The sequence below is a fragment of the Gorilla gorilla genome, chromosome 6 (genome assembly GCF_029281585.2).
Source record: "Gorilla gorilla gorilla isolate KB3781 chromosome 6, NHGRI_mGorGor1-v2.1_pri, whole genome shotgun sequence".
Taxonomy (NCBI): Eukaryota; Metazoa; Chordata; class Mammalia; order Primates; family Hominidae; genus Gorilla; species Gorilla gorilla.
Window position 1 is genome coordinate 147,629,396 of NC_073230.2, and position 25,616 is coordinate 147,655,011.

Consider the following 25,616-nt stretch of genomic DNA (forward strand, 5'->3'; position numbering starts at 1 on the left):
ATTAACCAAAGGCAACATGGTATAGTAGACAAAATCCATTATTTGAGGTAAAGAGGGACACTTTGTAAGGATGAAAGTCTCTCTTCATCTGAAAGATATGAGTTGTAAATTTATACAGGTTATAAACTTACAAAAAAATGACAGAATTTCAAACTAATAGAAAACTCCATAGTCACAGTGGAAAATCTTACCACTTTACGCAATAATTGAAGCCAAGCAGTGTGGCAGGTGCCTGTAAGTGCTAGCTACCTAGCTACTCGAGAAACTGAGGTGGGAGGATGGCTGAAGCCCAGGAGTTTGAGTTCAGCCTGGGCAGCATAGCAAGACCTATCTCTAAAAAATAAATAAGTAAGTAAACAAATAAATAACAAAACAAGCAGACTAAAAAATCAGTAAAGATAGAGAAATAAGGGCCAGGTGCAGTGGCTCACACCTGTAATCCCAGCTACTCGGGAGGCTTAGGCAGGAGAATCGCTCGAACCCAGGAGGTGGAGGTTGCAGTGAGCTGAGATGGCACCATTGCACCCTGGCCGAGGCGACAACAGCAAAACTCCATCTCAAAAAAAAAAAAAGATAAATAAGATTGAATACCACAATTAACATAATGTCTTATGGGCATTATGGAACACTGTACCCCAAAATATACATTCTTACAATAAAATATTTTTAACTGACCATATGCTAAAGTCTTAAATTTGAAAATATTGAAAAATACCATATATTTGGAAATGAAATTCTTGTGTTAACTAAAGTCTACTGATACACAATCCTGGAATTCTAGATTAAAGGAAAAAATTATTTAGAAGACATTATTGAGACAAATGATATAATTAAGAAACATGGTCTATAGGTTAAAGTACTGTAAACAAAGTCATTTTTTTTTAACTGTACTGTGGGCACATAAGAAAATCCTTTTTTTTAGGAAATGCACACTGAATTATTAAGGGGTTAAAGGGCTATGAAGAGGCAAACTAAAAATTGATTAATCTGTGTAAGGAGATATATGATCTCTATATGCTTGCAAATTTAACTTTGAAATTATTTTAAAATAAGCAGTTTAATACATTTAAATCATCAAGAAGAAATTCCAGTAGATGTTAGAAAACATTTTCATCTGAATGATAGTGAAAACATCAGTCAATCAAGCCTTGAGGTTTTTCTTTTTAATAATTGAAGCCATATTTGGAGGACAATTTATATTATTAAATGCATATGTTACATGTTAAGGATAGAGTCAATTCACTAAACATTTATTGCAGTTTAGGGAAGGTAGCAAATTAAACCCAAAGTAAGTGGGTTTTAAAAGAAACATAATAAAGACAAGTGTAGAAATAGTCAAAGCCAAAAATTCAGTCTTTCAAAAGACTAGTAAATAATCAACAATTCTCTGTATGAGTGATTGAGAGAGCAGGCCCAAATAACCACTACCAGGAGTAGGAAGGTGGCATTACTCCATATTTCAAATGCATTTTCAAAGATAAAAAGGATATCTGTCAATAATAACGAAAATTTTTACATGATATTGGAAAACTCTTAGAAAATGAAGCTTTTTAACAAAACTTATGCTAAATACAATAGAAAGTCAGAATAGTCTTTTAATGTTCATTCATAATTTAAAACCTTCCCACAAAGAAAATTACACATGCAAATGACACAGATGAATGTACCATATAGTTAAGGTAAAAATAGCCCCTTTTGGCCGGGCGAGGTGGCTCACGCCTGTAATCCCAGCACCTGGGGAGGCCGAGGCGGGCGGATCACAAGGTCAGGAGATTGAGACCATCCTGGCTAACATGGTGAAACCCCGTCTCTACTAAACATACAAAAAATTAGCCATGCGTGGTGGTGGGTATAATCCCAGCTACTCAGGAGGCTGAGGCAGGAGAATGGCGTGAACCCAGGAGGCAGAGCTTGCAGCGAGCCGAGATGGCGCCACTGCACTCCAGCCTGGGCGACAGAGCGAGACTCCGTCTCAAAAAAAAAAAAAAAAAGCCCCTTTTCTTATACAAACTTGTCTGGAGAATGGCAAAAAATGAATTCTTTCCAACTTGTTATATGAAGCCAGCATAACCTTTACACCAAAACTGACAAGGAATAGAAATGGAAAATTACAGGCCAGTCTCACTCATGAAATGAATGTAAAAATTCCAAGAAACGGAAAATAAGTAGGAAACAGATGATTTGAGAGGAGGGGAAAACTTGCCTTAAATCTCGTAGTATTGTCATTTTGGGACAGTGTAATCACAACCAATTTGGCCTCATCTTAGGGATACAGAATTCATTTAACATGCCAAAATCATTGATGCTAAAATCTTGCATGTCATATTAAAAGAATAAAGGAAAAAGTATATGCCTATCTCAATAGAAGCAGTAGAAACATTCCATAAAAATTAAATATACATTCATGATACAACATCTTAGCAACCTAGGAATAAAAAAGAACTTCCTAAACCTGATAAAGATTATTTATGGAAAGCAGAAAACATACTTAATATTGGAATATTGAAAGTCTTTGCATTGAGATTAGGAACAACTTAAGGGTGACCATTTTGACCATTTCATGTAACCTTATATTAAATAAGGGTAGTAAAGAAAAAGTTTACTAAGGTAAAAAAAACTTGAGTTGCCTATAAAAGTATTTGAAATGTTATAATTCACAGATATGATTATATACTAAGGAAATCCAATGTAATTATTAACTGGGTATCCCCTTTTTCTAACTGGCAACCCTATTTAGTTACATGTAAACATTTAAAATCACATTATATAAAATTGTTAATTTAGAAATACTGTATTTTGTACATTTTATTGAAAAAAATAAAATTCTTGTTATATATCTTCTATATCGTTGCCTTTCTATCTTCTCTAGAACTTCTCTTGAGTTATCAAACATAGTCTGGCAAAGTAAATCATCTTTCCTCAGTTTCAAATTGGAAACTTTTTAAAGTGCTGTTATCTCATTATACTGTTGCTTAAAGTTTTATTACAAGGCATAACATCAAGAATTTTGCCCTTCTCTGTCTGTATTTATCCTGATTTATCTTTGTGGCCCCTAGAACATAACTACCTATTATTTAAAAGTGGTCTTTTAAAATGTTTATTTTCAGCAGGCTTGCATAATGTAGAAATTACAAAATAGTTAATAAATCTGATTATATATAATTGACTATTTTTTGCCAAGTCCACCAAGTGAAAGTGAACTCTGTAAGCTTATAAAAACTGAATGATGGACGCATGTGGTTCTCAAACTTTCAAAATATTTATGTGTCCATAATCTTTCTTGAGGGATAATTTGAGAGGTGGGGGAAACTTGCCTTATTAGGGATACGTTTGATGTTTTAAAAGATTATTATATAAATTCTTTATAATCCTATTTTATGTTTTTATGTCTTTTTTTATTCTTGGACTTTTTCCTCATTGTATATTTTTATATGAAATAATTTGCTTATTTCTTCAGATACCAATTTATAGAAGAAGCTTTTCAGAATCAGAAAGTGATCATAGATACACTAATCACCAAACTGATGGAAAAAACAAAATACATAAAATTCACAGGAAATCAGATCCAAAACAGGTAATTTTATGGTATTATGTAATCATTTTTATATAATTTGTTAAGTATATTCACTTTTAGAACATTTTCCTTAAGTCACAGTTAAGTAATACGTTGTTAGATGACTGCAGTAACACATGATTGATAAGACTTTCCCAGAAACTTAGTTGGAAAGCATTCTTTTCTGCTGTAAAATTTCAAAACTAATAATAAACTACACTTAGTATCTTAATAGCTCATTTATCTAATAGGTATTGATAACTTATTATCACTTATTTTCCGATTTTAAAGAAATACCAAAATTTAAATGCCAAATCAACCATTTTTTTGCCAGTATTGTAAAATATTTTAACACTTGAATAAACCCTTAATTGTTATTTTAAGGTTTGCTGAAATTTGAGATGCCTGCCTTATGCTGCGATTTTTTTAAAACTGCAAACAGGTGGAAATTTTAAGACACTAGGATACAGGGATTGTTAAACTGTTCCGCACACTTTTTACTTCTTGTCTGATAAAATGCTTACTTACACAATTACTTGTTATGCCTTTTGCCCTGGTAAGAAAATCATCAACTGTCCAAAGTCTTAGACATCAGTGATTAGGGAGAACCACTAACCTCCATGGAGCGGGGGCAGCTGGAGGTGTTGTCTAACCCCTTTTTAAAATCCCATTTAGGGCACATACTGACATTTAATTTACACACCTATGAAATCCCATGACCTCTTCTGTTGTTTTACACACAAAAGAAATGTCACTGCCTAAATAAGTCAAGAAATGTTTATTAGAATGAGCCAGCGTAAAAGAGACCTCACAGAGAATTTAAATGTTTTTCTATGTATAAATTGTGTCAGACTTTAAGGCAGTCATCACAATCTATTATTATCATTTTGGAACATAGCTGGGGGTGGAGCATTTGGGAATTTTTTTAAGGTAATTAAATCTCTGTATTACCTGATTCCCTTAAAAGAGATTTTTAAACATAGTTTTACCATTTCTTGATGCCCCAGCATCATTCTTATATCTGTTTATTATTATGCATTATGTTGTGTATCTTTTAGTTTTTCTCATTATCAGCTCTCATTTGTTTTTACCTCTGTTTTTGTTTTTTGTTTTTTGTTTTTTTTTGAGACAGAGTCTCACTCTGTCACTTAAGCTGGAGTGCAGTGGTGTGATCTCAGCTCACTGCAACCTCTGCCTCCTGGGTAGCTGGGATTACAGATGCCCACCACTGTGCCCAGCTAGTTTTTGTATCTTTAGTAGAGATGGGGTTTCACCATGTTGGCCAGCCTGGTCTTGAACTAGTGACCTCAGGTGATCTGCCACCTCAGCCTCCCAAAGCACTGGGATTACAGGCGTGAGCCACCATACCTGGCCCTGTTTTTACTTTTCTCTTTGACACAACTATAGTTAATGAGATACTATTTTCTTTATTTACCATATTCTAATCAGAATAGTATATTTTGCCAAGTAGAATAATTGGTGGGTTTAAACTTTTTTTATTCTGAGTAATTGAAAATTTGTAATGAATATTTATTGAATGCATGAAGAGAGATAATTATAGGCATTTCTACCATCTAGTGGCAAAAGGTAGCAATTGTAAAATAATTAATTTTAAATTAAACATCTGCCCTTAATGAAATTTATCCGTTTGACTTTTTTCTTACTGTTTCACTGAGTATATGGTTTGATTTAAGGTCAAAGTTTACATTTTTTTTTTACGTACTGCTGTCAATTTTTTCCGCTATCATTTGTTGAAAAAACTATCTGTTGAATTGTTTTTCAGCACCTTTATAGACCATATATATGTGTGGGATTATTCTGTTCCATTGTGTTTTTCTCATTGCTAGTACTTCACTTTCATGATCATGATCATTGTAGTTTTTTATAGTAAGTCTTAACATAGTGTTTTTCAAATTTGTTCTTTTATTTTTATAAATGATTTGTGCTTTTTTTCTTCTACAAAATAATAACATTGTGTGTAACAATTTTGATTTCTGAATTGAGGCAAAAAATTAAACAATCTTTGTTAAGTGCAAATTGCTTACATATCTTTATAGCCTATCTGATTATAAAAGGGTACATTTATTAGAGTAACTGGTAGTCATTTTTATGCATTTGCCCCCATGGCACTGTTTTTCCCTTACTCATCCTATTCTACCATCATGAATATTTAAATGACTTTTTTGAGATTGGTTGCTTCTCATGCTTATCTGGTTCCCTTGATCCTGTAGTAATGTTGATGTCAAACAATTATCTGGAAGAATTTCCAGCAGGAAATAAAGTCTCTGCCAGTTTGGTCTTAAGTTTTGGAGGGTGACTATGGGAGAAGCTTACAGAAGAAATGAAGCTTTTAATTTACTCTCACAAAGTTTGGTGGATGCTCTGTTATTTTCTATAAGATATTCTGGTGTGGTACCGTATGTTTTTCTTTCTGTAAGAGTGTTGCTGGAATCAGGAGACTGGAGAGACAAGTAGGTGAAACAGGAGGATTTTATTGAGTGCACTCAGACCCAGCGGATTAATATCCAAAGACCAGGCCTAGAACAAAGACTGGGCCTAGAACAAAGACTGGGCCTAGAACAAAGACTGGACTTGGCTTTTATACACACTTCTAAAAGGGGATGGGCTAGTTTGAAACAAGCTTACAGTGGCGTGAAGCATAGTGGCATGAAAGCTCAGGTACTGAAGCAGACCAAAGGCAGTTAATCATACTTTGACAGGTTCATAACTCAGGCTTACAATGACTCTTGCTATGCGGCCTAGATGGCTGTTATCTAGGCTTGCTCTAGTGCCTTGCGCCGGCTTATCTCATAACCTTCACTATGGTGTCTAGATGGCTACAATCCAGGCCCGCCCAGGTATGTCTCATGACTTTCGCTGAGCTGCTTAGATAAAACAATGCCTGAAGTTACTAGTTATAGAAAACAGGAATCTATAAACTCATAAGTTTACTCATACCATAGGAGAAAGGAAAATAAAGAAAATTTGTTTTTTTCTTCTCCCCATGTTGGGGGAGTGCTGGGAGAGTCTACAGAGCACATTCCTTTGAGCCCTAGCTTCTTAGATAATATCATCAAGACTTTCCTGGGTCTGGGCTGTGCCTGTTTCTGCCTCTGGGATAAGTCAGCCTAATACATGAAAGCTTGTTTTTCAAATTTGCTTTTCTCTTTTTAATTTCTTTTTCTTTTTTTTTCTTTAATTTCCCACCTCAAGAGAAGTATGTGGTTGATAAAACATAGTTATTTGGCTGCTAATTTTGCAAAGAATGGGTTAAGTAGCAAACTACTATTTTTGTCTTTTTCTATTTAGGTGTATGAATACTGTAGCAGTTAAGAATACTAAGAAAAGAGTGTCACATATACACTTTTCTAGCTTTTGGTTGCAATTAATATAGTAGAACTTGTTCAGAATCATCATGGTTTATAAATCCTTTTTGGTCCACCCCCACCCCCCCATCCTTTTAGGTAGAGCATTGATTTTCCCGGGTGTTCTCATAATTTTTCCAAACCATATTTTCTTAAAATGTACTCATCTAATTTTATATATATTTTTAAGATTCAAGACTTAATTTTAAGATTGAGTGGTGATATCTTTCAGAAGAATTATATTTCTGCTGTCTCATCTTCAAGACAGTCAATTTAAAGTAAAGGACTCAGAAATAGAGCTTCTAAGGGCTGAAAACATTTTGGTCTAATTTAGACATTAAAACATCAATTTTAAATATTATACAAAAAAATCTGCCTTATGTTTTTCCCTGTTTTAATTTTCAGAATTATTGAAGTAAATCAAAATCAAAAGCAGGTGGAACAGGATATTAAAGTTGCTATATTTACATTGATGGTAGAAATAAATAAAAAAGGAAAAGCTCTACTGCATCAGTTAGAGGTAAGTGACTGCCCATGGGATAGTATATTGATTCAACATAGTATTTCCTAAAGTACTGTGAAGTAGAAATCATAGTGCTTTTTATATAGTTGTTTCATTGTGATTTAATATTTTTTTTTTCCCACTCCCAAGTTTTCCTTTGCTGGGTTTTGTATTGTAGCTGACATTAAAGCTTTATAATACACTATGAATGTCTGATGACTGATTGTTTTCTTTATAGCACAAATTATAATGCCTTGCTTGTAGGAGGATCTCTGAATGTTAAACAGATGAGTTATTTTCGAGATGCACTGAAATGAAAACTTTGCATCACCAAGGTGGTTTAGTGGAGCAAAATTTTCTAGAAAGATACACTGTTCGATTTAATTCTCAAATATATATATTTAACCCTGTGAGAAGTTAGGTAAAAGAATATGGCTAGCCGTGCCCTCAACATTTTGTAATTGTAATTGCGAGAGCAGCACTTAGGGAGATATGCCCAAGGCACTTAGTTGTTTCTCACTGCAGGTAAGAAAAACATTACCATCTTCCTCAGCTTTTTAAAACTCATGAAGGTCAAGATCCAAACTTGGTGTTTGACTTCAAATAATATAAGGTTATAACAGCTACATGGTACATTAATGTATAATATTAATTGCATGATTTTTAGGTATTCTTTTAGTATGTTGACATAGAAAGCATATTGATACAGTAAAGAAGCAAATGAGAAAAAAAAGAATCCTAATGTTTGAATATTTGAGGAAAAATAAGACTTCTAGAAATAATTTAGGTCATCCTTTTTATATCATAATTTACCAAATTAAAAGGTTTCTGTCAGAAAGTTCTGTCCCTTCTGGGAAAGCATGGTCATTCCTGTGTATTATCAGCTGTACAGGAAACAAAGACTAAAATAATTCTCTGTTCTTTTGGAAACGTAGTTATTTAGTGAGGAAGTATTCTGGGCAGGAAGAATCAGACCCCATTTATAGTAAATATTTGTTCAAGGTCTGTGACTTTAAAAAAAAAAAAAAGAAAAGAAAAATTTAAGTAGAATTTTAAGTTTCCAAAACTGCTTAAAATCAAATATCACTTTGATTTGCTTTCCCAGATATTAGTAGTGCATACATTACTATGTCTGTGTTTTCAAACTTGACTATACATCAGAATCACTTGAAGAGCTTTACAAAGAAGATGACCAGACTTGCAAATCTGTAGGAGTGAACCTGGTCAGTATATATCTACTGATGACCAGGTTCATTCTTAAAATTAAAAAAAAAATTTTTTTTGAGACAGGGTCTCACTCTGTTGCCCAGATAGAAGTGCAATAGCGTGAATCACGGCTCACTGCAGCCTCCACCTCCTGGTCTCAGGTGATCTTCTCATTGCAGCCTCTCGAGTAATTAGGACTACAAGTGTATGCCACCATGCCTGGCTAATTTTTCTTTTTTTTTTAAGAGTGGGGGTTTTGACACGTTGGCTCAGGCTGGTCTCGAACTACTGGGCTCAGGCAGTCTGCCTGCCTCAGCCTCCCAAAGTACTGAGATTACAGGTATGAGCTACCCACCTTGCCCCCACTTTGTTTTTTTTGGAGACAGTGTTTTACTTTGTTGTCCAAGCTTGAATGCAGCGGTGTTTTCACTGCAGCCTTGACCTTGTGGGCTCAAGCAATCTTCCCACTTCAGTCTGCTGAGTAGCTGTGCAACCACACCTGACTAATTTTTTATTTTTGTAGAGATGAAGTCTCACTCTAGTGAATTTTCTTATTTTACTTTTTAGAGACAAGGTCTCACTCTGTCACCCAGGCTCGAGTGTAGTGGTATAGCCTTGGCTCACTGCAGCCTCAAACTCCTGGGAAACTGGGACTACAAGCGATCCTCCTGACTGAGAAGCTGGGACTACAGGGCGTGTGCTGCCACTCCTGGCTAATTTATTATTATTATTATTATACTTTAAGTTCTAGGGTACATGTGCACAACGTGCACACATGTATATGTATACATGTATACACGTATATGTATATGTTACATATGTATACATGTTACATGTGTCACATATGTTTACATGCGTTACATATGTATACATGTGCCATGTTCGTGTGCTGCACCCATTAACTCGTTGTTTACATTAGGTATATCTCCCAATGCTATCCCTCCCCCCTCCCCCAACCCCACAACAGGCCCCAGTGTGTGATGCTCCCCTTCCTGTGTCCAAGTGTTCTCATTGTTCAATTCCCACCTATGAGTGAGAACATGCAGTGTTTGGTTTTTTGTCCCTGTGATAGTTTGCTGAGAATAATGGTTTCCAGTTTCATCCATGTCACTACAAAGGACATGAACTCATCATTTTTTATGGCTGCATAGTATTCCATGGTGTATATGTGCCACATTTTCTTAATCCAGTCTATCATTGTTGGACATTTGGGTTGGTTCCAAGTCTGTGCTATTGTGAATAGTGCCATAATAAACATATGTGTGCATGTGTCTTTATAGCAGCATGATTTATAATCCTTTGGGTATATACCCAGTAATGGAATGGCTGGGTCAAATGGTATTTCTAGTTCTAGATCCTTGAGGAATCGCCACACTGACTTCCACAATGGTTGAACTAGTTTACAGTCCCACCAACAGTGTAAAAGTGTTCCTATTTCTCCACATCCTCTCCAGCACCTGTTGTTTCCTGACTTTTTAATGATGGCCATTCTAACTGGTGTGAGATGGTATCTCATTGTGGTTTTGATTTGCATTTCTCTGATGGCCAGTGATGATGAGCATTTTTTCATGTGTCTGTTGGCTGCATAAATGTCTTCCTTTGAGAAGTGTCTGTTCATATCCTTCACCCACTTTTTGATGGGGTTGTTTGATTTTTTCTTGTAAATTTGTTTAAGTTCTTTGTAGATTCTGGATATTAGCCCTTTGTCAGATGAGTAGATGGTAAAAATTTTCTCCCATTCTGTAGGTTGCCTGTTCACTCTGATGGTAGTTTCTTTTGCTGTGCAGAAGTTCTTTAGTTTGATTAGATCCCATTTGTCAATTTTGGCTTTTGTTGCCATTGCTTTTGGTGTTTTAGACATGAAGTCCTTGCCCATGCCTATTTCCTGAATGGTATTGCCTAGGTTTTCTTCTAGGGTTTTTATGGTTTTAGGTCTAACATTTAAGTCTTTAATCCATCTTGAATTAATTTTTGTATAAGGTGTAAGGAAGGGATCCAGTTTCAGCTTTCTACATATGGCTAGCCAGTGTTCCCAGAACCATTTATTAAATAGGGAATCCTTTCCCCATTTCTTGTTTTTGTCAGGTTTGTCAAAGATCAGATGGTTATAGATGTCTGATGTTATTTCTGAGGCCTGTATTCTGTCCTCCTGGTCTGTATCTCTGTTTTGGTCCCAGTACCATGCTGTTTTGGTTACTGTAGCCTTGTAGTAAAGTTTGAAGTCAGGTAGTGTGATGTCTCCAGCTTTGTTCTTTTGACTTAGGATTGTCTTGGCAATGCAGGCTCTTTTTTGGTTCCATATGAACTTTAAAATAGTTTTCTCCAATTCTGTGAAGAAAGTAATTGGTAGCTTGACGGGGATGGCATTGAATCTATAAATTACCTTGGGCAGTATGGCCATTTTCACAATATTGATTCTTCCTATCCATGAGCATGGAATGTTCTTCCATTTGTTTGTGTCCTCTTTTATTTCATTGAGCAGTGGTTTGTAGTTCTCCTTGAAGAGGTCCTTCACATCCCTTGTAAGTGGGATTCCTAGGTATTTTATTCTCTTTGAAGCAATTGTGAATGGGAGTTCACTCATGATTTGGCTCTCTGTTTGTCTGTTATTGGTGTATAAGAATGCTTGTGATTTTTGCACCTTGATTTTGTATCCTGAGACTTTGCTGAAGTTGCTTATCAGCTTAAGGAGATTTTGGACTGAGACAATGGGGTTTTCTAAATATACAATCATGTCATCTGCAAACAGGGACAATTTGACTTCCTCTTTTCCTAATTGAATACCCTTTATTTCTTTCTCTTGCCTGATTGCCCTGGCCAGAACTTCCAGCACTATGTTGAATAGGAGTGGTGAGAGAGGGCATCCCTGTCTTGTGCCAGTTTTCAAAGGGAATGCTTCCAGTTTTTGCCCATTCAGTATGATATTGACTGTGGGTTTGTCATAAATAGCTCTTATTATTTTGAGATACGTCCCATCAATACCTAATTTATTGAGTTTTTAGCATGAAGGGCTGTTGAATTTTGTCAAAGGCCTTTCCTGCATCTATTGAGATAATCATGTAGTTTTTGTCTTTGGTTCTGTTTATATGCTGGATTACATTTATTGATTTGCGTGTGTTGAGCCAGCCTTGCATCCCAGGGATGAAGCCCACTTGATCATGGTGAATAAGCTTTTTGATGTGCTGCTGGATTCGATTTGCCAGTATTTTATTGAGGATTCTTACATCAATGTTCATCAGGGATATTGGTCTAAAATTCTCTTTTTTTGTTGTGTCTCTGCCAGGCTTTGGTATCAGGATGATGCTGGCCTCATAAAATGAGTTAGGGAGGATTCCCTGTTTTTCTATTCGTTGGAATAGTTTCAGAAGGAATGGTACCAGCTCCTCCTTGTACCTCTGGTAGAATTTGGCTGAGAATCCATCGGGTCCTGGACTTTTTTTGGTTGGTAGGCTATTAATTATTGCCTCAATTTCAGAGACTGTTATTGGTCTATTCAGGGATTCAACTTCTTCCTGGTTTAGTCTTGGGAGGGTGTATGTGTCGAGGAATTTATCCATTTCTTCTAGATTTTCTAGTTTATTTGCATAGAGGTATTTATAGTATTCTCTGATGGTAGTTTGTATTTCTGTGGGATCGGTGGTGATATCCCCTTTAACATTTTTTATTGCGTCTGTTTGATTCTTTTCTGTTTTCTTCTTTATTAGTCTTGCTAGCGGTCTATCTATTTTGTTGATCTTTTCAAAAAAACCAGCTCCTGGATTCATCAATTTTTTTGAAGGGTTTTTTTTTGTCTCTATCTCCTTCAGTTCTGCTCTGATCTTAGTTATTTCTTGCCTTCTGCTAGCTTTTGAATTTGTTTGCTCTTGCTTCTCTAGTTCTTTTAATTGTGATGTTAGGGTGTCAATTTTAGATCTTTCTTGCTTTCTCTTGTGGGCATTTAGTGCTATAAATTTCCCTCTACACATTGCTTTAAATGTGTCCCAGAGATCCTGGTATGTTGTGTCTTTGTTCTTATTGGTTTCAAAGAACATCTTTATTTCTGCCTTCATTTTGTTATGTACCCAGTAGTCATTCAGGAGCAGGTTGTTCAGTTTCCATGTAGTTGAGCAGTTTTGAGTGAGTTTCTTAATCCTGAGTTCTAGTTTGATTGCACTGTAGTCTGACAGACAGTTTGTTATAATTTCTGTTCTTTTACATTTGCTGAGGAGTGCATTACTTCCAACTGTGTGGTCAATTTTGGAATAAGTGTGATGTGGTGCTGAGAAGAATGTATATTCTGTTGATTTGGGGTGGAGAGTTCTGTAGATATCTATTAGGTCTGCTTGGTGAAGAGCTGAGTTCAATTCCTGGATATCCTTGTTAACTTTCTGTCTCGTTGATCTGTCTGATGTTCACAGTGGGGTGTTAAAGTCTCCCATTATTATTGTGTGGGAGTCTAAAGTCTCTTTGTAGGTCTCTAAGGACTTGCTTTATGAATCTGGGTGCTCCTGTATTGGGTGCATATATATTTAGGTTAGTTAGCTCTGCTTGTTGAATTGATCCCTTTACCATTATGTAATGGCCTTCTTTGTCTCTTTTGATGTTTGTTGGTTTAAAGTCTGTTTTATCAGAGACTAGGATTGCCACCCCTGCCTTTTTTTGTTTTCCATTTGCTTGGTAGATCTTCCTCCATCCCTTTATTTTGAGCTTATGTGTGTCTCTGCATATGAGATGGGTCTCCTGAATACAGGACACTGATGGGTCTTGACTCTTGATCCAATTTGTCAGTCTGTGTGTTTTAATTGGAGCATTTAGCCCGTTTACATTTAAGGTTAATATTGTTATGTGTGAATTTGATCCTGTCATTGTGATGTTAGCTGGTTATTTTGCCCATTAGTTGATGCAGTTTCTTCCTAGCATCAATGGTCTTTATGATTTGGCATGTTTTTGCAGTGGCTGGTCTCAGTTGTTCCTTTCCGTGTTTAGTGCTTCCTTCAGGACCTCTGGTATAGCAGGCCTGGTGGTGACAAAATCTCTCAGCATTTGCTTGTCTATAAAGGATTTTATTTTTCCTTCACTTATGAAGCTTAGTTTGGCTAGATATGAAATTCTGGGTTGAAAATTCTTTTCTTTAAGACTGTTGAATATTGGCCCCTACTCTATTCTGTCTTGTAGAGTTTCTGCCGAGAGATCCACTGTTAGTCTGATGGGCTTCCCTTTGTGGGTAAACCGATCTTTCTCTCTGGCTGCCCTTAACATTTTTTCCTTCATTTCAACTTTGATGAATCTGATAATTATGTGTCTTGGAGTTGCTCTTCTCGAGGAGTATCTTTGTGGCATTCTCTGTATTTCCTGAATTTGAATGTTGGCCTGCCTTGCTAGGTTGGCGAAGTTCTCCTGGATAATAACCTGCAGAGCATTTTCCAACTTGGTTCCATTCTCCCCGTCACTTTCAGGTACACCAGTCAGACATAGATTTGGTCTTTTCACATAGTCCCATATTTCTTGGAGGCTTTGTTCGTTTCTTTTTACTCTTTTTTCTCTAAACTTCTCTTCTTGCTTCATTTCATTCATTTGATCTTCAATCGCTGATACCCTTTCTTCCAGTTGATTGAATCAGGTACTGAAGCTTGTGCATTCGTCACGTAGTTCTCATGCCATGGTTTTCAGCTCCATCAGGTCATTTTAGGACTTCTCTACACTGGTTATTCTAGTTAGCCATTCATCTAATCTTTTTTCAAGGTTTTTAGCTTCTTTGCAATGGGTTCAAACTTCCTCCTTTAGCTCGGAGAAGTTTCATCGTCTAAAGCCTTCTTCTCTCAACTCATCAAGGTCATTCTCTGTCCAGCTTTGTTCCGTTGCTGGCTAGGAGCTGCGTTCCTTTGGAGGGGGAGAGGCGCTCTGATTTTTAGAATTTTCAGCTTTTCTGCTCTGCTTTTTCCCCATCTTTGTGGTTTTATCTACCTTTGGTCTTTGATGATGGTGATGTACAGATGGGGTTTTGGTGTGGATGTCCTTTCTGTTTGTTAGTTTTCTTTCTACCATTCAGGACCCTCAGCTGCAGGTCTGTTGGAGTTTGGTGGAGGTCCACTCCAGACCCTGTTTGCCTGGGTATCAGCATCAGAGGCTGCAGAGCAGCGAATATTGCTGAACAGCAAATGTTGCTGCCTGATCATTCCTCTGGAAGCTTTGTCCCAGAGGGGTACCCGGCTGTGTGAGGTGTCAGTCTGCCCCTACTGGGGGGTGCCTCCCAGTTAGGCTACTTGGGGGTCAGGGACCCACTTGAGGAGGTAGTCTGTCCGTTCTGAGATCTCAAACTCCATGCTAGGAGAACCACTACTCTCTTCAAAGCTGTCAGACAGGGACATTTAAGTCTGCAGAGGTTTCTGCTGCCTTTTGTTTGGCTATGCCCTGCCCCCAGAGGTGGCCTCTACAGAGGCACGCAGGCCTCCTTGAGCTGCAGTGGGCTCCACCCAGTTCGAGCTTCCTGGGCGCTTTGTTTACCTACTCAAGCCTCAGCAATGGTGGGCGCCCCTTCCCCAGCCTCGCAGCCGCCTTGCAGTTCGATCTCAGACTGCTGTGCTAGCAATGAGCGAGGCTCCGTGGGTATGGGACACTCCGAGACAGATGTGGGTTATAATCTCCTGGTGTGCTGTTTGCTAAGACCGTTGGAAAAGCTCAGTATTAGGGTGGGAGTGACTCGGTTTTCCAGGTGCTGTCTGTCACAGCTTCCCTTGGTTAGGAAAGGGAATTCCCTGACCCCTTGTGCTTCCCGGGTGAGACGATACCTCGCCCTGCTTCAGCTCACACTCGGTGCACTGTATCCACGGTCCTGCACCCACTGTCCGACAAGCCCCAGTGAGATGAACCCAGTACCTCAGTTGGAAATGCAGAAATCACCCATCTTCTGCGTCGCTCACGCTGGGAGCTGTAGACTGGAGCTGTTCTTATTCGGCCATCTTGGAACCACTTCCCCGCCGCCCCTCCTTTTTTTTTTTTTTTTTGTAAAGACGTGGTCTCACTATGTTGCCCAGGCTGGTTGGAGTCCTTTTTTAAAGGCAAATAAAAATAACCCCTTTTATCTGTTAAGACTCATAAGAAATTGGCTGAAATAGATATTAGGATAGAGGACCAAAAAACCAGGGCTTCTGATTCTTAATTCTCAACCTTCTCCAAAGTAAACAATTTCTATTCCTACTAGAATGTTTCCAAAGAAACACTTAATAAATTTTTACAGAGGTCAAAAATAGTCTACTAGGCAAATTACTGTCTCTCTGAACTTAAATTAGATATGGCAGAGCCGTTGGCTGTTGTTAGTAGTCCATCAAACAGACAACTACCATTTCCTCCTTAATTCAGTGTAGCTCAAGTGTATTTTCCAAATCTGGAACTGACTAGGGCTAGGATCTGGGTTCGCTTTTTATTGAGAATGTAAGTCCATGTTGTAGTATAGCAATTTTACTTGTAAACATTTCTAATTTGTCTGAGACAGCAGAAAGTCCTGTTTTCCTCCTTTTTCCTTGCTAGGTCTAGGATGAGGTTTTTGGATAGGAACCTTTAAAATAACCCAAGTTCAGTGTGCTCTACTTTTGATTATCCGTCTTCTCTAAGGAAAGTGCATACATACCTCCTTTAGAGAAATCTATATTCTTTTATGTAGCTTTTGTTAGAGTGCATTGGCCCACGCATTCAGTGCATCTGTTGGCTCCGATGTTAATTCTCAATAGACAAATAATATGATGCCTTTTAAAAAAATTACCACATACAAAGGGTAAGTGTCATCTGCAACACAGCATGACTCTGTTTTGCAGAAACTACTTGCAATTCCAACTGTTAAGTAGAATCCCTAAAAGGTGAAATCGTATGATTAAATTACGTGATAGAGTTACTTTATAGGTTTGCTGGACAGTACATCTGTTTTATTTGTGAATGTTGAATTTCATAGGCATTTACTGTACTATAGCTAATCTTTCCTTTTTTGTGTATTGTAAGATGCATGAACAGAGTTAAATCCCAGAATATGTAAAACCTGATCCAGGGCCTTTGAGGAGTGAGGGGCCACATTGGGATGCAGTTTTTTGCCATAGTGAAAGTGATCCTTTATACTAATAGGGAAAACAGAGTATTTTTAGTTTCAGTAAATTGAGTACTTAGAGATTGTAGTTATTCTAATTTGTTTACCTGGAAATGACCATCAAAGTCTATGTTACATGATGATACTAATTTTGAAACTATTTTCTTGTTTTCAGAGCCTTGCAAAGGACCATCGCATGAAACTTATGCAACAACAACAGGAAGTGGCTGGACTCTCTAAACAATTGGAGCATGTCATGCATTTTTCTAAATGGGCAGTTTCCAGTGGCAGCAGTACAGCATTACTTTATAGCAAACGACTGGTAAGATAAAGTATGCTATTTAATATACTGTAAAAATGCACAGTAAAACAATGGAGCCATTGTAATGCTTAAAATTTATTCTGCTTGTGCATCAGTACTTTTTACCTATTTCTAATATCTATCAAAATATTTTGGTTTTAATATTTTTACCTGGCATAATTTGGGTGTAATTTCACTTTTAATTTATCATTAATTCCTTTTTTTGTTCTTTCCAAGTATTCACTGTCTTCATAGCAATTGAAGTTAATATCAAAAATAAGGATGATAGTGAACATTTTCTGATTATCTATAGTGTGCCAGGTACTAATTCTAAGAATTTCCATGTAATATTTAAACTTTTACCTCATTCTTATGAGATATACCTATTCACCCCCCTTGTACACATGATGAAACTAAGGCATGTGATTATGTAACATGTCTAACATCACACAATATGAGGTATAGCCAGGGTTTATAATATGATCTCAGACATGACCTGAGCCTGTGTTCTTCTTCTTGGTGCTACACGGCAATCTGTAGTGCTGGATATTTTTGCCACAGAAAAATAGCTCTGTGATTTGGTGAACTATTTGACATTGGTCTAGAACCTTGCTACTTAACATATGACTACCACATCACTTGAGGATTCTGGTCAGGAGATCTGGGGTGGGGCTTGTGAATTTCTAACAAGCCTTCAGGTGACTCTGATGCTGCTTGGTCTGTGGGCTGTGCTTTGAGTAACAAAGATATAGAAGACATTTAGCTACATTCTTAAAAATTCCTGCTTTACATTAATCTTATTAAAGATTCAACAGAGATTTATACTCCGAAGTATACTATAAACCATAGGTTCAGTTCCAGACTATTGCAATAAAGCAAATATCATAATAAGCCAAGCCATACAGTTTTTTAAAGTTTTCCAGTGCATATAAAAGTTTTGATTATAAATACTGTAGTGTAACTGTGCAGTAGTATTATGTTTTTAAAAAAAACAGTGTATATACCTCAATTAAATAATCTTTTTTTTTTTTTTTGAGACGGAGACTCACTCTATCGCCCAGGCTGGAGTGCAGTGGCGTGATCTCCACTCACTGCAAGCTCCACCTCGCCGGTTCACACCATTCTTCTGCCTCAGCCTCCCGAGTAGCTGGAACTACAGGCGTCCGCCACCAGGCCCGGCTAATTTTTTGTATTTTTAGTAGAGACGGGGTTTCACCATGTTAGCCAGGATGGTCTAGATCTCCTGACCTTGTGATCCACCCGCCTCGGCCTCCCAAAGTTCTGGGATTACAGGCGTGAACCACTGCACCCGGCTTAAAGAATACTTTATTGCCAAAAATGTTAATCATCTGAGCCTTCAAGAGTCATAATCTTTTTGCTGGTGGAGATGTTGATGGCCACTGGGGTTGTAGTTGCTGAAGGTTGGGATAGCTGTGTCAATATCTTAAAATAAGATGACAATGAAGTTTGCATTGATTGACTCTTTTTTAGTGGAAGATTTCTCCATAGCATACAATGATAATTTGATAGTATTTTACCTACAATAGAACTTCTTTCAGAATTGGAGTCAGTCCTCTCAAAGCCAGTAGCTGCGGTATCACCTAAGTTTATGGAATATTCTAAATTCTTTGTTGTCATCTCAACAATGATCACAGCATCTTCACCAGGAGTAATTTCTATCTCAAGAAACCACTTTTCTGTGCTCATCCGTAAGAAGCAACTGTTCATCCATTCAAGTTTGATCATAGGATTGCAGCAATTCAGTCACATCTTCAGGCTCTACTTATTATTCTAGTTCTCTTGCTGTTTCTACCACATCTGTAATTCCTTCTTCACTGAGGTCTTGAACTCCTCCAGGTCATCCCTAAAGGTTGGAATCAACTTATTCCTAACTCCTGTTATTGTTGATATTTTTGTCTCCTCCCATGAATCACTAAGGTTCTTAATGGCATCTAGAATAATGAATCCTTTCTAGAAGGTTTTTAATTTACTTTGCCCAGATCCATCAGAGGAATCGCTGTGTATGGTGGCTATTATACTAGCCTTATGTAACGTATTTCTTTTTTTTTTTTTTTTTGAGATGGAGTCTCACTCTGTCGCCTAGGCTGGAGTGCAGTGGCGTGATCTTAGCTCACTGCAACCTCTAGCTCCCAGGTTCAAGCAATTCTTCTGCCTCAGCCTCCCAATAGCTGGGACTGTAGGCATGCGCCACCATGTCCAGCTAATTTTTCTATTTTTTATAAGAGATGGGGTTTCCCTATGTTTTCCAGGCTGGTCTCGAAACTCCTGACCTCAAGTGATCCACCCGCCTTGGCCTCCCAAAGTGCTGGGATTACAGCATGAACCACTGCACCCAGCCACATAATGTATTTCTTAATAATTATTTCTTAAATAATACTTGAGGCCATGCACCTATAATACAACACTGAGAGGCTGAGGCAGGAGGCTCACTTGAGGCTTGGAGTTCGAGACCACCCTGCGCCACAGGGTGAGACCCTGTCGCTACCAAAAGGAGAAAAAAAAAGACATGAGAATCAGAATTACTTCTTGATTCATGGGCTGCAGAATGGATGTTATGTTAGCGGGCATGAAAACAACCTTAATCTCACATATTTCCATGAGAGCTCTTGGGTGACCAGTTGTATTTGTCAATGAGCAGTAATATTTTAAAATCCTTTATCTTCTGAGCAGTGGGTCTCAAAAGTGGGCTTAAAATAATAACTAAAATATATTGTAAGTAGATGTGCTGTAATCCCAGCTTTGTTTTCACTTATAGAACACAAAAGCAGCGTAGATTTAGGATAATTCTTGAGGGCCCTAGGATATTTGGAATGGTCAATGAGCATTGGCTTCAATTTCAAGTCATCAGCTACATTAGTCCCTAACGAGAGTCAGTCTGTCCTTTGAGGATTTGAAGCCATGCATTGTCTTCTCTCTATGAAATTTCTAGATGGCATCATCTTCCAATAGAAGTCTGTGTCATCTACGTTGAAATGTGTTGTTTAGTATAGCCACCTTCGTCAATGATCCTAGCTGTATCTTTTGATTAACTTGCTGCAGCTTCTACATTAGCACTTGGTGCTTCACCTTGTACTTTTATATTGTGTATACTGCAGAATGGATGGTTTCTTTCCATAAATCTCACGGACCAACCTCTGCCACCTTAAAACTTTCTTTTGCAGCTTCCTCACCTCTCACAGCCTTCATTGAATTAAAGAGAGTTTTAGGACCTTTCTCTGAATTAGATCTTGGGTTAAGGGTATGTTATAGCTGGTTTGATCTTCTATCAAGACCATGAAACTTTCTTCCTATCAGCAATAAGTCTGCTTGGCATTCTCTTCATTCATGTGTTCACTGGAGTAACACTTTTGATTTCCTTCAAGAACTTTTCCTTTACATTCACAGCTTGGCTAACTGGTGTGAGAGGCCTAGCTTTCAACCTGTCTCAGCTTTGGACCTGCCTTCCTCAGTAAGCTTACTCATTTCTAACTTTTGATTAGTGAGAGTCATGCAACTCTTCCTTTCACTTGAACACTTAGAGACTATTGTAGGGTTATTAAATTGTTGTGTCTGAGACTACGGAGGCCTGAGGAGAGGAAGAAAGAATGGCTAAATTGGTGGCACAAACAGAATATACTATTTATGTTTGCTCTTACATGGGTGTGGTTTGTGGTGTCCCAAAACAGTCACAATATTAACATGAAAGACTACAATCACTATAACAGATTATTGTTAAGAATTACCAAAATGTGACAGAGACACGTGAGCATGTGCTATTGGAAGAATGGTGCTGATTTTCTCAATGTGGTATTGTCACAAACCTTAAATTTGTAAAATTTACAGTACTTACGAAGCGCAGTAAAGCACAGCTCAGTAAAATGAGGTGTGCTTGTATTACTACCTCCAAATGAAGTTTTCTGTCACCTATTCCAAAAAATGGAAGTCCAGAAATTTTCTCTACAATTTTAAAATAAGGAAATGTGATTCTGGATAAACTTTATAAAATAACTTCAAATATTGAGTGACATCAGAGTTCTATAACTTTTCTTAATCATGAATTGTATTTAATTCTTAGGATTTGTTTTCCTTTCATAATTATCAGTGCTATAGTCTCCATCCTGAGTCTTATTTTTTCATTAGTTTTAATGGAAAACATCTATACACTATATACCTTCTGTAGTCTGTTACTTACATTTTTTTGAAAGTCAAATAGAAAAGGGATAGAGGGAATAGAGAATTGTGTTTTTCAACTTAATCCATCATGAGTGTGTATGTGTAAGACACATTATTCACGCAATCAGATAAGCATTCTGTCAATCTCCTTATCAATTTAAAAATGTGTTTTTCATTCTGTTCTGATTTTGTTTGATTGTATTATGGAGAAAATAAAAATAGGAGATGGGATAAATTAATTTACACAATGAACTGTTGAAATAGGAATGAAAGAGATAGTCATCTATATGATACGTAGAAGAAAACAGGAGCAGTGAATCATATAGTACCAGTATTACCATATTCTTGGTTAACTAAATTTTAAAATCCTGTGGAACCCAAGTGAGCATTGATGCATTTCTAGTAGCAGCTGTAGATAATAATTTGCCTGTAATGCATGCAGAGCTGAGGTTCATGATTATTTTTAAACATTTAGAAGATTTTCTAACTTCAGAAAATGTGAAAATCATTATATTGTATAACTCTGTTCTCCAGAGTTCTGCTTTATAAACATAGCCATGTTTACTCAGGTTATCCTTTAAGTGATGGATTTTATGTGCTTAAAAAATGGAAACGAAATGCCTAGCAGCCCTGAAACCTCAAGCTTGGCTTGCTATTTTAAAAAATTTATTTATATTTTACTATATATTTAAAGTGTACAACATGATATTCTGACATATATGCATATTGAAATTATTGTTTCAGTCAAACAGATGAATATCCATTATCCTAGTTACCTTGTATCTGTGTGTATGGTAAGAACACCTAAAATCCATAACATTTTTGATATACATAACAGTGTTATTATGGAGGTTTTTTTGGTTTATTCTTTTGGTTTTCTGTTTTTTTGTTGTTGTTGTTTGAAACAGGGTCTCCCTCTATCGCCTAGGCTAGAGTGCAGTGACATGATGATAGCTCCCTGCAGCCTCAAACTTGGAGGCTCAAGCGAGCCTTTTGCCTCAGTTCCCCAAGTAGCTGGGACTACAGGTGCATGCCACCATAGTCCAGATTTTTTTTTTTTTTGTAGAGACAAGGTCTTGTTCTGTCACCCCAGCTGTCTTGAACTACAGGTGTGAGCCACCACATCTGGCCGGCATTACAATGTTATTAACTGTAGTTCTTACTCTGTACATTAAATCTCAATGCTTATTCATTCTACCTACCTGGAAATTTGTACCCTTTGACTTCTCTACATTTCCTACCCACCTAGCCCCTAGTAACCACCATTCCAGTTTGTCTTCAACTTTCTAAAAATATTCCATGTATAAGTGAGATTATACAGTATTTTCATTTCTGGATCTGGCTTATTTCACTTACCATAGTGTCCTCAAGGTTCATCCTTGTTATCACAAATAGCAGGATTTCTTTCCTTTTTTAAGGTTGGATGATATTCTATTGTATATATCTACTGCAATTTATTTATCCATGCATCATTGGATACAGGTTGGTTTTCTATCTTGGCCATTGTGAATAATACTGCAATGACATGGGAGTGCAGATATCTCTACAAGGTCCTATTTCATTTCCTGTTGTAATATACCCAGCAGAGGGATTGCTGGACCTACAGTAGTTCTATTTTTAATTATTTGAAGAACCTCCATATCGTTATCTGTAGTGGTTGCACCAATCTGCATTCCCACCTAAAGTGTACAAAGGGTTCCCTTTTATCCACACCCTGGCCAACACTTGTCTTCCTTGTCTTTTTGATATTAGCTGGATCCTAACAGGTATGAGATGATAGCTCATTGTGGTTTTGATTTGAATTTTCCTATTGATCAGTGATGTGGAGCATCTTTTCATACGCCTTTTGGACATTTTTATGTCTTCTTTGGAAAAATATAAATTCAGACTCTTTGCCCATTTCTTAATCACGTTATTTGGGTTTTTGCTATTGAGTTGTGTGAGTTTCTTATACCAGTTGAGCATCCCAACTGAAATCTGAAATTCTCCAAAATTCAAAACTTTTTGAGCACCATCATGACATCACAAGTGGGAAATTACACACATAAGAATTGAACACAACTTGGATTCATGCACAAAATTATTAGAAATATTGTATAAAATTGCTTTCAGGCTATGTGTATTGAGTATATGAAACATAAATGAATTTCATGTTTAGACTTGGACCGTATCCCCAAGATATCTAATTATCAATATACATAATACATAAAATCTGCGTGTGTGTGTGTACGTATCTATATATTCACATAAAAACTATCAAGAATCTTACTGTCTCGCCTTCTCTTCCTGGCATGGAGGCATCAGCATGGTGACTGAGGTCACTGCACATTGGAGAGGGTTGGGGAACCACAACAGGCATGAAGCTGGCAGCCACGGATGTGAAGTGGTGAGGGAGGAATACGGAAGTGGTAAGAAGAATTAGCCAGTGTCATTTGGATTTTGGTTACATTGAGTAAATAAGTAAATGGATTGAATAAGTAAGTAAATATATTGAAGGTAATCACAGCCAAGTTTCCGAGAAGGTATTTAGAAAGAAGTTAGGCTAGGAAGGGCCCAAAGATGTGTTGGATTGGAATTAAGAGTACAAGTATGAACTTAGAGTTTTATTTTTATTCTTGGACTCAGATCTAGCAATAATTATAGATGTATATGTCCATCTGTATGTGTGTATGTATTCGTTGTTGGTGTGCTGCATCCCAATAGCAGTGAGGTCACTTCCTTCCAGATCTTGGTTTCAAAATACCAAAGAAAGGGGGGGAAAGTAAAAGTTGTGCCCAGAACATGTTGTTATACCAGAAGACTACCAAAATGCTCAGAGAATAATGGGGACATGTCAAAGGGAACAGGATTCAGTGTAAAAGGGCTCCCACTGGGAAAACCAAGAACAAATTTGAGGATCAAAATAAGTCACTGTAATAATAAATTATAACACACTGAATTAAATAAGAATACATGAGTTCATAACATAAATCAGTAAACAGTAGATTATTTGGGGGAGAAGTTGATAACAAAACTAAAAGTTATAGAAAGAACAATGGGTATACAGAAGCACATTTGACCACTATCATAGAGGTAATTTGGGAGGACTAATTAGTGGCTGTAAATATGCTGGGTAGAGGATTGATGGGGAACACAGTATTAGTAGAATCTCAGAATACCTCTTCAACTTTAAGGTTAAGAAATTGAGTAGCAGAATTATAGATCAAGATTAATATCACCAGTGGTATGACAAGTTGACATCCTACGTTTCCTGGCACGTCATCATTTGTGTGGTATTCTTGCCAAGAATACTGTAACTAAGTCTGATCAGGAGGAAATATCACCCAGGTTAAAGGTCATCCTACGGAATGTAAGGTGTAAAATCTTCAAAACACATCAGGGACATGAACGAAAGGGAAAGACTGAGCAACTGAAAAATGAGGCAGCTAAGCAACTTATATCCTTGATGGCATCATGGAAAAGACTGCTGAAACTGTTGGCATTTGGATGAAGTGTTTAAACTGGATGGCTGTGTTGTAACAGTTGGTTTATGAATTTGGAATCTGGGATTTGGTTATGTTAGAAGATCTTTGTTTTAGGATATCCATACTCTGCAGTATTTAGGGAAGACAGGACCTCATTCCTGTAGCTTGCTCTCAAAAGTTTTGGAAAAAGACTAATAACGTGTGTAGGAGCAGTTGGGTGGGTACTGGAGCAAATGTGGTCATAACTTAACACTTAGGGAATTTGGATGAAAGGAATGTAGGGTTCTTTTACTTTTCTGGCAGTGTTTCTGTGATTTCAAAATTATTTAAAAATAAATGATTAAATGGCTATTGTCAAAAAGATAAAGGTAACAAGTGTTGGAGAGGATGTGGAGAAAGGGGAACGCTTGCATCCCGTTGGTGAGAATGTAAATTAGTACAACCATAGAAAACAGTATGGAAGTTCCTTGAAAAATTACATATAGAAGTATCATGATCCAGCAATCTCACTTTTGGGTATATATTCAAAGGGAATGAAATCAAGATCTTGAATAGATGTATGTACTCCTGGGTTCATTGCAACATTATTCACAATAACCAAAAAATGGAATCAGTCTAAGTGTTCAACAGATAAATGGATAAAGAAAATGTGGTACATATACCCAATAGAATACTATTAAGCTTTATAAAAGAAGGAAATCCTGTCATTTGCAACAACATAGATGAGCCTGGAGGACATTATATTTACTTCATGATCTCACTTACACGTGGAAAAAAGTTAAACTCAGAGAGAGTAGAATGGTGGTTACCAAGGGCTGGAAGGGATTCAGGGTATTGGAAGGGATGTTGATCAAAGGCTGCAAAATTTCAATTAGATAGGAGGAATAAGTTCACCAGAGCTATTATACGACATGAGAACTAGAATTAATAACACTGTGTTTGTATTCTTGAAAATTGCTAAGAGAATTGATTTTAAGTGTTCTCATCACAAAAAAATAA

At 37.1% G+C, this 25,616-nt stretch overlaps 1 protein-coding gene across 4 annotated transcripts in view; it reads left to right on the top strand.

Annotated features, from left to right (window-relative positions):
- The window catches only part of TRIM24 (tripartite motif containing 24), a 125,752-nt gene that overhangs the window by 61,500 nt on the left and 38,636 nt on the right, over positions 1-25,616 (top strand). For all 4 annotated transcript variants that reach the window (XM_055393199.2, XM_055393200.2, XM_004046293.5 and 1 more), the window contains 3 exons: positions 3,458-3,574; positions 7,324-7,438; positions 16,855-17,001. In XM_055393199.2, coding sequence (XP_055249174.1) covers positions 3,458-3,574; positions 7,324-7,438; positions 16,855-17,001 — 379 coding nt within the window. The remainder of the gene's footprint in view (positions 1-3,457; positions 3,575-7,323; positions 7,439-16,854; positions 17,002-25,616) is intronic.